This window comes from Onychomys torridus, chromosome 7 (genome assembly GCF_903995425.1).
Source record: "Onychomys torridus chromosome 7, mOncTor1.1, whole genome shotgun sequence".
Classification (NCBI taxonomy): Eukaryota; Metazoa; Chordata; class Mammalia; order Rodentia; family Cricetidae; genus Onychomys; species Onychomys torridus.
Window position 1 is genome coordinate 111377013 of NC_050449.1, and position 13172 is coordinate 111390184.

A 13172-nucleotide genomic window follows, 5' to 3' on the forward strand; every position below is an offset into this window, starting at 1 on the left:
AAAAGGCAATTGCTATGGTGTCCACGCCAAGCCTTATCTATAGATGTTTCCAGAAGCTCCAGCCCTGGCCGGAGAGAGAGGGCCACATCCACAGCAGGAAGCGGGTCTTATTTGTTGAGGTGATGACTAGAAAGAAGCAGTAGGGCATGCCCAGAAAAACAGCCTTCCATCTGGTTTCCTCTCTGTCACCCCCTCCAGGAGACACTCAAGGACCATGAGACGCAGGCCCACCCCAGCACCCCCACCTCCATGATTTCTACTCTTGTGTCTTCTGAGAAATAAAAAGTTGAGTCATAGACTCACTTGTCTGCATCTGCCAAGAGTCTCCCTTTATTCACCTTAGGAGGAGATACCCATAGCCTAGCCATCTGGTGGAGAAAATAGCAGCTGCCGGGCTCGGCCGGCCTCGGGCATGGCCTCATCATCACAGCAAAGGAAGAGATAGAGGGGTTTCTTCGCGCCCTGAGCCCAGGGAAATAGTCAAGGCACAGCAGGGAACCTGGTAGGAGAACGCACTGGCTCTGCTGCCCCCACCCTGCTCCGTTCCGTTGGTCCCAGGGCCAGCTGCAGGCTGGGCGGGAACAGGGCTCAGCAGAGGGCGAAACACAGCCCGGAGGGACCAAGCTGTGAATAGGAGAGAGAGGGAGTATGGAGGCTGCCCCTTCTCCTGAGAACCTCGTTCTTTCTCTCAGAAAACAACCAGCAGAGCACACTGGACACTCAGCCCCTCCCTTTGCCTTGCCCATCTCTGCATCCGATTTTTAGAGCAATTGAATAGAATCATTTCCTGGGATTTGTCTAGTGTTGCTTTTAAAGTAGTTTATATAACTGAAACCTGTTATAATAAATGCATCTCTCCGTTGGCAGATGCTAGTAGAAAGAAAAAAATTACTTTTGCAACATCCAGTCTTAATCCGGAACTTACCAGCAGATTCATTTCTGTTCTACCAAGCAAAAGTTGATGGGCTGATGAGATGACTTAGCAAGAAAAGGGGCTTGCTGCAAATCCCAGTGACCTGAGTTCAAGCCCCAGGACCCACATGATAGAAAGAAAGAACTGATACCCACAAGTTGTCCTCTGACCTCCACACTTAGTGTGCACATGGGTACACACACACACACACAGACTAAATAAATAAATAACGTGTTTTTAATAATGAGATAAACAAGAAAAATGTAAAAGAAAAAGGAAATAAATGTACTGCTGAATAAACTCCTAAAAGAAATTATTTTAGCCAGGCAGTGGTGGTGCACGCCTTTAATCCCAGCACTCGGGAGGCAGAGGCAGGCGGATGATCTCTGTGAGTTCAAGGCCAGCCTGGGCTACCAAGTGAGTTCCAGGAAAGGCGCAAAGCTACACAGAGAAACCCTGTCTCGAAAAGAAAAAAAAAATTACTTTAAAGATTTGTTTTATTTTTAACTGTGTGTGAGTGTGTCTGTGTGTGTGTGTGTGTGTGTGTGTGTGTGTGTGTGTGTGTGTGTGTGTGTGTAATGCCCAGAGAGGTCAGAAGAAGGCATTGGGTCCCTAAGAGCTGGTGCTACAGATGGTTATGGCCAACAGTTTCAGGGCACTAGAACCAAACTTGAATTCTTTCTAAGGGCCTTGCCCACCGTTGACCACTGAGCCATTGCTCCAGCCCCTAAAAGACATTTTTAAGAAAAGAAAGACTACTGATGATTCCAAAAGCTAGCATTTGTTTTAATGCCCACCTTTATTAGATTCTTTTCTAAATACTTACAATAAAACCTTTAATTCTCACTTGCCTGATGTGGCTATTTCTAATGTCTCTGTTTTATTGACATGAAAACCAAAGCTCAGAGAAGTAGTGTAACTTCCCCGCTGCTTCTGGCTGGGTCAGACGCCTGTGCAAGCTGGCTGCAGAGCCCATGCTCTCTCTCATCACTTGGTAGGCTTAGCTGCCTCGTGGGTCCTGTGGGGTAAAGATCTGCAGCAGATCAAGTCAGGACAATACTGCAGGTCCAGGGCCTCTGCCTGGCGAGGAAACACGGAAGACAGATGTAAGAGCTGCTTAGGGTTCAGAACAGCCTAGTGAAAGACAAAGGGCTAGCCTGTGGCACAGAGACCCTAAGCTCCACTTAGCCATGTCACGGGGAGGGACCTACGAGACAGAGATGTCCATCCCACAGGTTAGATAAACAATGGAAATGTGGGAGAGAGGTCTGGACCAAAGGCTCCAGCCACTCAGTCATACACTGGTGCTAAGGAAATGTGTCTATTTCCTGCCTAGCCTGATGCTGAGAGTGACCCACCAGCCTGGGAAATTAGCAGGGCCCAGAGCTTCCCTGACTTAACACAAGGGGAACCCACCAAAGCCGCTTCTCCAAGGAGGCAGGCGAGGAAACCTGTCCACTCCCACCAGCCTCCATGCTGCGTAGACTAACTTCCACTGACTCTAAACAGTGAGTGATCCAACGGTAGAAACGTAAGTGCCTTACTGGTTCCAAGTTTCAGGTTTATTGATTGATTTTATAAGTAGTTGTCTGTTAATTAGTGGGGAGGAAGAGTTGTATACGCTAAAGATGAAAACAGACCTTGGAAGGTGCTTCCTCTCAGGCTGCTCACCATCTCTGAGACTCAAGCAAATTGTAGACTTGCAAAGAAGTGTGCCGTCAGCCTGGAGACCAGCATGCTGTTGGGTTGGGTTTTTCCCTCCTGCCCATGGTTAAGTTATTTGAATGTAACATAAAAATTTTAACTCCCAAACTAATTATGAGACAGTCAGACCAATCATTTGTATTAAATACAAGTTTATTACAGTGCCTTCCTCTCTGCTTGGCAAGCTCTCTGCTCCTTAATCAAACCTCAGTTGGTTGAAGATTCGCCTTCAGTGGGGCACTTGGGAAATCACACCTTTGGAAACAGGCCCACTTGGGTTCTCCTTCTGGTACCAGCAAGTACTAGCTGCTCCCTCTCAGCAAAGATGGAAGCAATGACCCCAGATCCTCTGGGAGCTGTGTGGAGTCCAGGAGGTGAGGTTTGTGATGGCCTGGTCTGTAGAAGGTCAGCCTTCAGTAAACTTGACAGGAGCCATGTCTTTTCACACCAGTCACGGATGCAGCCACCACCTGTTGGCCCATTGGTCTGACCCAGCATTTGAATCCTGAAATGCAACCACTGGTATTCTGTACATATACTCAGGGGTTCATGAAGAAGACATAAACATCCAGCTCCCCCAGGATTTTTCATTTTTATCATTTATCATCCGCGCACGTGATCGGAAGAGGGCATCAGGTTTCCTCCATCAGTCTGTGCTTGTTCCTTTGAGGCATGGTCTCTCTCCAAACCTGGGGCTTGAGTTTTCTCAGTGAAGCTGGAAGACAGTGAACCCCATCCATCCTCTCCCCCTCAGAACTGGGACTACAGATGTGTGGAACACCTAGCTTGTTCCATGGGTGTTAGGATCCCAACTCTGGTCCTCATTATTGTGTAATGAATAAATGTTCTTAACCATCTGAGCTATCTCCCCAACCCCTAAGGGTCATGTGTGAGGGCTGTAGACCATCCACATCTGGACAGTTGCTTGGAAATCACCTTCCCAGAATCTCCTGGATGCATTTGGTTTTGCTGTCACCAGGAAACGATTCCTGAGGTTGTGGCCACTTGGGGGGAAAGGCACTGAACGAATCACTAAACTCACACAGTGAAGAGTAATGCCCGGTGGGTCATGAGGAGAGGCGTGTTCTCACGAGTGCTCCACATCACTAACCCTCAGCATGGTCCCTTCCCTGTGGCTACAGCTCAGAGCACTGCAGACCCACCCAGCCATGACATGTGGTAGGACTGCCCCAGCCACATTCCCAGGCCAAAGCACCTTCCCATCCAAGCAGTCAGTCTGCCCTGAGGTGTGTTTTCCATCTGCGCCAGACTTCACCTTTCAGTTCTGACTTGTGGCAGCTTGTCCTGAGCCCTGGATAAATAGAAAGACCCATCCCTCCCTCAGGCGCCTCCGTCCAGGACAGGCCAGGGCACAGTAGTGGATCTTGAGAACTTAACCTGATCCTTCAAGCCCACACTCTGCACGTCACAGCTCCTGCTGCCTCTGCAATGGACACCTTGGCTTTGTTCTTGGGGGCCCAGGTCACCCCATCAACTTTTGACAAGTGCCTGACTTTAGGAAGAGAGTTCCTTTGTCCTCTTTAACCCTAAAGCTGACAGTCCCCATAATGCACAGGGAGTGTCCAAGAACCAAGTTTCTAAGTGGCTCTTGCTGTCCAGTGGGAAGATGCTTCTGAGACAGGGTCAGGTCTGGTTTATTCACGAAAAAACACTGATTTTCAGTAGTGCTTATTGCATGGTAGGAATGCTTCACCTCCTCAGACTGGAGGACACAGGTGACAGTGACCCTGAGGATGGGCACTTAAGGAGCAAGCAGCCCCACTGAACTGAAGTCAAAGGGATTTGTACCACTTGTGGGATTGGGCTACAGGGCCCCTGGAGTCTGGTCCAGTACTCACACCCACACACCTCAGTTTACACTCACACTCACATGCCTGGGTCATTCACGTGACTCTTTCTCTTTCAGCTTCCCAGCGCAACGTCAGCTTGAAGAAGCAGAGGGGTCGTAGCATCCTCAGCTCCTTCTTCTGCTGCTTCCGAGACTACAATGTGGAGGCCCCTCCACCCAGCAGCCCCAGTGTGCTTCCGCCTCTGGTGGAGGAGAATGGTGGGCTTCAGAAGGTCAGTACATACGGAATCCTGCAAACTGTAAAGCTGAGGCTGCGTATGTCCTACCCATGACAGATGCCCTCACAGGAGTATGTGAAATATGCATGCAGCCATTTAAGACTTGGGTTCAGTCTTTTTAGAGAAAGGATTTCTGGTCCTCCCATCTAGCAACTGAAGAGCATGTATGATAGAAATTTAAGGCCAGCAAGATGGCTCAGCTGGTAAAGGGGCTTGCTGCCAAGCCTGATGGCTTGAGTTCAAGCCCCAGAACCCACATGGTAGAAGGAGAGAATTGACCCCCCAGGATGTATTTCCTGACCCCTTCACACACACTATGACATGGTCAGATGTGTACACACACACACACACACACACACACACACACACACACTCAGAATAGATAAATATAATTTTTTAAAAGTAACCAGTAGCAGATATAGAAACAAGTAAAATAAGATAGAGATGGAGCAGTCCTGGCAGTGAGTGTAATTGAGTTTAATACATGTGTTTAACAACAGCAAAGTCACATAGAGTGTTTGCTGGGGTGTGTGTGTGTTAGATTGTCATAATAGGTCAGAACCCCAAACCACCCACAGGCTGTCTGACAGACACATCTGAAATGAAATGACTCAGAACGGTTAAGAATATAAGGCTAAACAAAGAGGCGCTCTCCAGGAACAAGCAAAGAAACCAGGTTATATTAGTTTCTGTCAAAATTGGATTCCAGGTTAAGACAGCAACATGAAAATGCAGAGGGGGTTATCATCAGGAACGTGGTTAGATTACAGACACCAAAGTAGTAAAACTATGTTACAAACAGATGTCTCATAGAACAAGAAAGAGGCTGTGGGCAGGAGATTTGGCACGCTGGGTTAAGGGCAGGAGAGTTGGTGCTCGGCGGTAAAGAGCTCCTGCTGCCCTTCCAGGGACTGGAGCTTGGTTCCCAGCACCCACCTCAGGCAGCTGCAACAGCCTGTGACTCCAGTCCGGAGGACATAATGTCCTCTCTTGGCTTCCATGGGTATGTGCACACACACACTAAATATTTAAATAAGAAAAGAATACTTTGGTCAAATGTGGGATAGATCAAAACATCTGATTGTTTTGATATATGGCTCAAAAATACGAAAAATATTTGATAGTGGCCAAATGTGTAAACTAGAACAGGCCTTTCCTGTCTCTGAGGTTTCTAGGGGTGGGTTTGGTGTGGGGTGGAGGGTACAGCATAGCGTTAAGTGATGTGGAGAGCCTGCTAATTGGTTTTCATTTCCAAGAGGACATTTGGCAATGTGGAGTTAGAATCTTAGAGTATACCTGTTGATAAAAGCAATTTTATTTCACAGCCAAAAAAAAAAAGTTATGAATGTACAAAGATTGATCCACAAAACGCTATCCAGTATAGCTTACAATGGACCAGGAAGGTACCTGATGCAGACCTCAGAGCAACACACACACACACACACACACACACACACACACACACACAAAACAAAACAAAACAAAAAAACTAGCCTCCTTGAGGCAATGGAAGTACATTTTCAGACACAGAATGATTCCAGGAAGGGATTTAAAAAAGCGTTTGTAAAAAAAAGAGGTAATTGGTTAAATAAGCTACATAATAGTCATACAATCAGTTGCTGTCTTGGTTAAAAATGACTTATCCTGAGGAATGGCATGTCACGATTGTTAACATAAAGCTGGCTCAGTGAGTACAGCGCTTGTGCCCAAGTCTGACAGCCTGAGTTCAGGTCTCCAGAACCCACATCAAAGTATTAGTGCAATATATTTAGGGATTCAGCAGAAGCCTGTAGGCCAGCCAGCCTGCCACACACCGCAGGAACAAACAAGCCTGGGAAGAGAAAAGTCAAGTGCTTGTCTCCTATAGAGGCCTAAGGCAGACCTGAAATGTCAACCAGCAGCAGAGGCCTTACTCCCTGGGGAAGGAGGGGCACTCTAGAGGAGCTCTGCTGATGAACTGAGTGGTTTTATTCCCTTGCCCTAGTATCTGGTAGTGTGGGGCCTCCTTCACCTCTGATGGTCCATGGAAGCAGGGCTCCTCTGAACTTTCAAAGCTCCCACATCTCCCAGAGATCTTAATGGACTGAATAGCCAGCCATGGTCAGAACACACAACACAGCCTTGCACATGCAAAGAAAAATGTAGCCTCAGCTGAGAGGTCCATGTTGAAAAACTAGCACCTGAGACTCCTGGGGAAAACAGTGGAAGCCAGCCTCCACGGACAACTAGGACAGCCATTGGGGACAGAGAGACTTGTGGGCTCCAGAATCTCACTAAACAGAAAACAAGGGAGCAGAAGGAGGAGCAGCCATTTCTGAGAACTGACTGTAAATCTGGAAAAGCAAATGGAAGAAATAGTGTAGAATTCAGACCAGAAACACAAAGATGGAAATCATGAAGGAGGGAAGGAACCATCTAGACGATACACAAGCAGGAGAAGTACCAGAGAGAGGAGAGGCAGATTTTTTTTTTTCTCTTGAGCTGAAAAAGACAGATTGTGCCTGCCATTGGAAAGTTCACTGGTTCTCCCAAAGAACTGGGATGCAGCAGAGCCCGGGTACATGCTGATGAAACTCTGAGTTAAAGGAATACATCTTTTTGTTTGGTTGGTTTTTGTTTCTTTCAAGACAGGGTTTCACTGTGTAGTCCTGGCTGTCCTGGAACTCACTCTGTAAACCAGGCTGGCCTCGAACTCACAGAGATCCGCCTGCCTCTGCCTCCCGAGTGCTGGGATTAAAGGCGTGCACCACCACCACCCAGCCAAAATGACACATCTTACAAGCCATCAGAACACATTGTTCCAGAGAAAGCAGTTCTATTAGTCCCCGGCTTCCCATCAGCAACAATAAAAGACAGAAGACTATGATACACAGGTGCAGGTTACTGAGAGGAACAAAGATAAAGAAGGAAAAGTGTATGTGTCAAAGCTAGCCCTGGACTGGGAGCCACCTATGAGCATGGATGTCTGCGTTGAGATCCTGATGTCTCATGACTGCTGAGGATAAACAGCTTACAGAGAGCACAAAACAAAGCTGAGTGCACCAAATTCTGCTCACAGATGACCAAGACCACATCGCATGGTTTGGTAAATTCAGCGGTACACCATTACCAAGAACATGCCTGCCATCAAATAGGGATGATTTAGGCAACAAATAAAAGAAAACTAAAAACCAACAGCTTAAACTGATTGCATGACTGAGTCAGTCTTGGTGCTGAGTTGGTTTAGATCCCAGTGGTAACATGAGAAACCCAGACTGTGTGTGTGCTCCTCCATCTGGACGTCTTCCTGCTGGACTGTCTCTGGTCTCTGTGCTTCTCAAGATTTACATTCATGGGAGGAAGAGGGTGATGGGTGGCACAAACGTGCCTATCTCTTTTATGTCATTGCTTTTCTAGAAAACACAGGGCTGGAGAGATGGCTCAGTGGTTGAGAGCACTGGCTGCTCTTCCAGAGGACCCGGATTCAACTCCTAGCACCCACATAGTAGCTGACAAGTATCTGTAACTCCACTCTGGATCTGTTGCCTTCATATGGACACCAATGCACATAATATAAATATTCAATGCAATAAAATAAAGAAATAAAAAGAAAACCCAGAACTTTGTCACAGGTCTACCTAGTCACTGCAAAGATGACATACAAAGAAGCTCACCAGATGAGACAGAGCAGTCGGTAACAACCTTAAAACCTACAAGGCTTAAAACAATACAAGCCGGGCTGGGCGGTGGTGGCACACGCCTTTAATCTCAGCACTTCAGAGGCAGAGCCAGGCGGATCTCTGTGAGTTCGAGGCCAGCCTGGTCTACAGAGCGAGATCCAGGACAGACACCAAAAAACTACACAGAGAAACCCTGTGTCGAAGAAAAGAAAAAAAAAGTACAAGTCGGGCCAGCAAGATGCCTCATTGGATAAAGATGCTTGCTATTAGGCTTGATGACTTAGATTCTGTCCCTACGACCATGGCAGAAAGAGAGAAGTGGTCCCTGCAAGGTCTTCTGATCTACACACACTTACAAACAGCGGCGTCTGTTTACCCCACAAGCATGCGTACACACACACACACACACACACACACACACACACACACACACACGCTAAATAAGAATTAATTTAAGGGGGCTACAGGTTCAGTTTCAAGCACCCATGTGTTGGCTCACAATCAGCTGTAACTCCATCTAGTTTAAGGGGTCCAGTGCCCTCTACAGACACTGCACACATGTGGCACACATACATGTTTGCAGACAAAATAACTCACACATAAAAAATAAATAAATCTTTTTTTAAATTTTAAACTTAATTTAAAAATTAGTTTGGAGAGTTATTTAAAGTTTTATTTTTCCTCCATCCTTTATTTGTCATAGATTGGCTGAGTCTTTTGTGAAAATATACTGAGTCACAAATCTAATTTAAATCATTCCAGTCACATTTCAAAAAATAATTTAAAATAAATGAAATTAATTTTAATAATATTTTACTTAACCCAATATATCCAAGGTTTGAACAAGGACCAATAGAATATTGCTGGGTAATTTCTTACCAGGTCAAGAACTAATACACATATATTTTCTATTAGCTCACATCTTAGTGTGGACTAGCCACATCTCACAGACTCAGTGGCCACCTGTGAGCTGCGGTGTGTGTCAGCTCAGCTCATTCATGGGCATACGGTGATGATGGCCCAGGTTTTGGCTTCCTTGACTGTCACAGTGCCTGCAGGTTTTGACCCAGGAGCAAACACATTTTGCCTTCAGTGGCTGCAACAAGACGAGCAGCTATACCTAACTTCAAGGCATGAAAACACGCCCTTCCCATGTACCCAGAAGAGACTCCAGGATGACTGGGTGTTGCCTGGTTATGCCTGTCACCTGTATGAGTAGTGAATTGTCTCCATGCTAACTTCAAACACAGCATGATAAAAGAAAGCAGGAAGTAGAGAGATGGGTGCAGTGTAGAAGGACAGACCGAACCCAAAGAAAGGGGTCTTACTGTTAAGGCAATGTTAGTATCAGATCAAGCAGAATTGAGTCAAATATGTTAGGGGCTGGAGAGATGGCTCAGTGGGTAAGAGCACTTGCTTCTCTTGCAGAGGACCTGGGTTCAGTTCCTAGCATCCTTGTGAAGCTGCTCACAACTATCATTCAGTGCCCCTCTAGGGGATCTGATGCACTTGTCTGTCCTCCATAGACACCCACACACATCACATGCCTGCACACAAATTAAATAAATTAATTAATTAATTAATTAATTAATTTTTGGGGCATTAGACACAGTAAAGACATTTACAGTGATAAAAGATCTAATAAGTGGGGGTATTTAATAGCTCAGCCATCCTTCCATATGACCAAAAATATGGCCAAGTACAAGAAGAAAGCTATGATAAAAAGCTATTCTGTCTTCTGGAAATGAGCAGCAAACAACACAGTCGAATCATTGGTAGGTTCTGGCTGGTGAGATAAAACAGGAAAATGAAACAGTTGGTATAAATATGGAAATGTTATAAAATTAGCCTTGCTTGTAGATGACGTCATGGTTTATATAGATGCCGGAGAGAGAGGAAAACTGATCCGAATGGCTGAAAGCTAGGTTAACTCTTCTGTGTTTCTGGATGGGCATAGATTCTTGTGGAAGGAAAAATCATCAGAGAATACTGAAGAAACCTTAAGGAAACGCACACTGAAAGACAGCATATCCTAGCAGATGTTACTCCGTAATGTGTATAGCTCTCGGTAGCATGTACAGTGGGAGTCCACTGTGGTTCGTATCCTGCCCATTCCAAGCAGCTCTCCCATGCACTCCCCCTCTGCTTAGGAACTATTGCCCTGAGACGGCTCAGCAGGAAAAGGCTTTTGCTACCCAGCCTGACAAGCTGAGTTCCATCCCTGAGACCCACATGGTGGAAGGAGAGAACCAGCTCATGCAAGCTGTTGTCCTCCACCCTTCACATGTGCGGGAAGGCCCTCGCCCACAAGCACACACAAAATAGATAGATAGATAGATAGATAGATAGATAGATAGATAGATAGATAGATACATACATACATACATACATACATACATACATACATACATAGATACATAGATAGATAGATAGATAGATAGATAGATAGATACATACATACATACATACATACATACATACATACATAGATACATAGATAGATACATAGATACATAGATACATAGATAGATATATAGATAAATAAATAGATAAATAAATAAGTGGATGTAATAAGAAGATTTTAAAACAAGAGATTTAAGACACTGTCACTGTGGAGAAATGCCCTACTTGAAGGGAACTGGGGTCCTCAGTTATCTGTTGAGATAAACACCTTTTAAAGGTACTCCTTTGAGAATGGTAGTCTCACTTAGAATTCCTGTTCATTCATAGGCTGTTGCCTCTATTCACATTTGCCAAAGTGTCTTTTTAAATAATTCAGGTGGTTTTAATTTTTTTTTGGGGGGGAGGGGTGCTGGAGAGAAAGCTCAGAGGTTTGGCTGCTGTTCCAAAGGGCTAGAGTTGGGTTCCCAGCACCCATGTAGCAGCTCACAACCCTCTGTAACTCCAGTCACCCCTCTCTGGCCTCCATGGGCATCAGGCATGCACATGGCATATAGACATACTGCAAGCAAAACATTCATACATGTAACATAAAAATAAATCTTCTAAACTTAGTTCAGTCTAAAGTGTCTGTATCACAACTGCATGGTCTGTGGAACCGTGTGGATGGGGGAAGCTGACTCCCAGGGGACGCTCTGCCTCTTGCACTGAATTCCACCAGCACCCACAGAACACAGGCCAAGCCCAGATGTGGAAGTAGATCCCAGACCTGACTCCATGTAGTGGGTAGCCATCCCAGCCTTGGCCTGGAAGTTCCAACCCCCATTGAGGCTTCAGTAATGGTCACGCCGACAAGGTGGGGCTGAGGGAGGAAGCTGAAGACCCAGGATCGAGAAGAGAGGTCTCTCTTGGTTCTGGGACCCTGGATGCTGAAGGTAGACCAAGCAGAGTTCTTCAGAGAACACCGCCGGACTGTGCCATACCTTTGTCAGACCCTACAACCTATCCCTTCATTTGTAAGTTATCCCACAAAATAAACCTCCCTTTTAACTACGTGGAGTGGCCTTAATAATTTCACCAATATCTCCACTGAAGTCTGCAAGGCTCCCTGCCTCTCCTAGCTCAGCGATGGAGAAGATGGAAAGAAAGCCGTGGACAGAATGGAACAGGCAGCTGCTGAGACACCACCTGCCCTGAAAAGAGGAAGATCTGGAACCTTTTTCAACCATTCTGCAGCAGTGCTTCATGCTGACAGTCACTGGGGCATCTCACTACACCCTGGACCTGAAGGCCAGCAGCATCCAGAGACTAAGAGGAGTCCGTGTCCAAAGGCAGTGACCCTGGAGGACCCCAGGAGTAAGGAGAACCTAAAAGGGATTGCCAGAAACACAAATACACACATACATACACTCCCTATATACACAAGCCCTGTACACACAAATTCACATATCCTATACATACACACACACATACACACCCCTCAAAGCACACACATGCAGTCCTCATTCTCACATACCTGTGTCCCTGTTCTGTCAGCCCTCAGCTGTGCTCCCCAGACCTCTCCACACATGTTCAGCTTGTGACAGGTGTTTCTGAAGCTGACTGAGTGGGGTTCTGTGGTCTCTGGCTGGAGCAGGGCTTCCTACATGGCTTTACTTCCAGGAGCACTTGTAGTACTTAGAGACTTGTCCCTGCTCTGGGAGGCACCCTGGTGAGGCAGGCCAGAGATGCTGTTGTGTGGGCAGTTAGAGGGCATCCTCACCATCATCTGGCTCAAAATCCCATCTCAAAAGGGGCCAGCACTTACGAGCTTCCAGTTAAAATCTCCCCCGCTGATAGCAGCCATCTGCTCCTGAGTCCAGACACTGGGAATGGTATTGTTTAGATATTTCTGGAATGAAGTTCCTTGCAGGAGTTGTTAGACATCAGGATTTGATTAGCATGTGCTATTGTGTGAGAGAGCCCAAGTGATAGAGGCTGATTAGAATTATAGAGAATGGTCCCTTTTGGAGGCCTCCTGGCAAAGCAAGGAGCCATCAGGGTCATTTCAGAGAAAAGAGGAATTGCGTTACCCCCACAGAGGTGATGTCTAGGGGCCAAAGAGGATCAGGAAGTCACCATGCTGGTCTCAGCAGAGCTATCAGGAGGCGCCAGCCACCTGCCTTTACCATCAGGTTTGGCCTTCACAGGAGACCATGACCACCTTGGTAACCATGGATACATCTTTTCACAAATCCTCAAACTTGGAGACATGAAGCAGTATATCTCCATGTCCTAGCATATGAAAAAGAAAAAGAAAAAAAAAACACAAAAAAATAAATAAAACGTTTTTTTTCTTGCGTTTGCAATGGCTGGTATTATGGGCTGAGGCTAGTTGAGGCCCTTCCTTAGGGCATGAATCTTAACAC

At 46.2% G+C, this 13172-nt stretch overlaps 1 protein-coding gene across 2 annotated transcripts in view; it reads left to right on the forward strand.

Annotated features, from left to right (window-relative positions):
* Ctdspl (CTD small phosphatase like) overlaps nucleotides 1–13172 on the forward strand; it is a 127918-nt gene that overhangs the window by 87006 nt on the left and 27740 nt on the right. For both annotated transcript variants that reach the window (XM_036193780.1, XM_036193781.1), the window contains exon 2: nucleotides 4545–4699. In XM_036193780.1, coding sequence (XP_036049673.1) covers nucleotides 4545–4699 — 155 coding nt within the window. The remainder of the gene's footprint in view (nucleotides 1–4544; nucleotides 4700–13172) is intronic.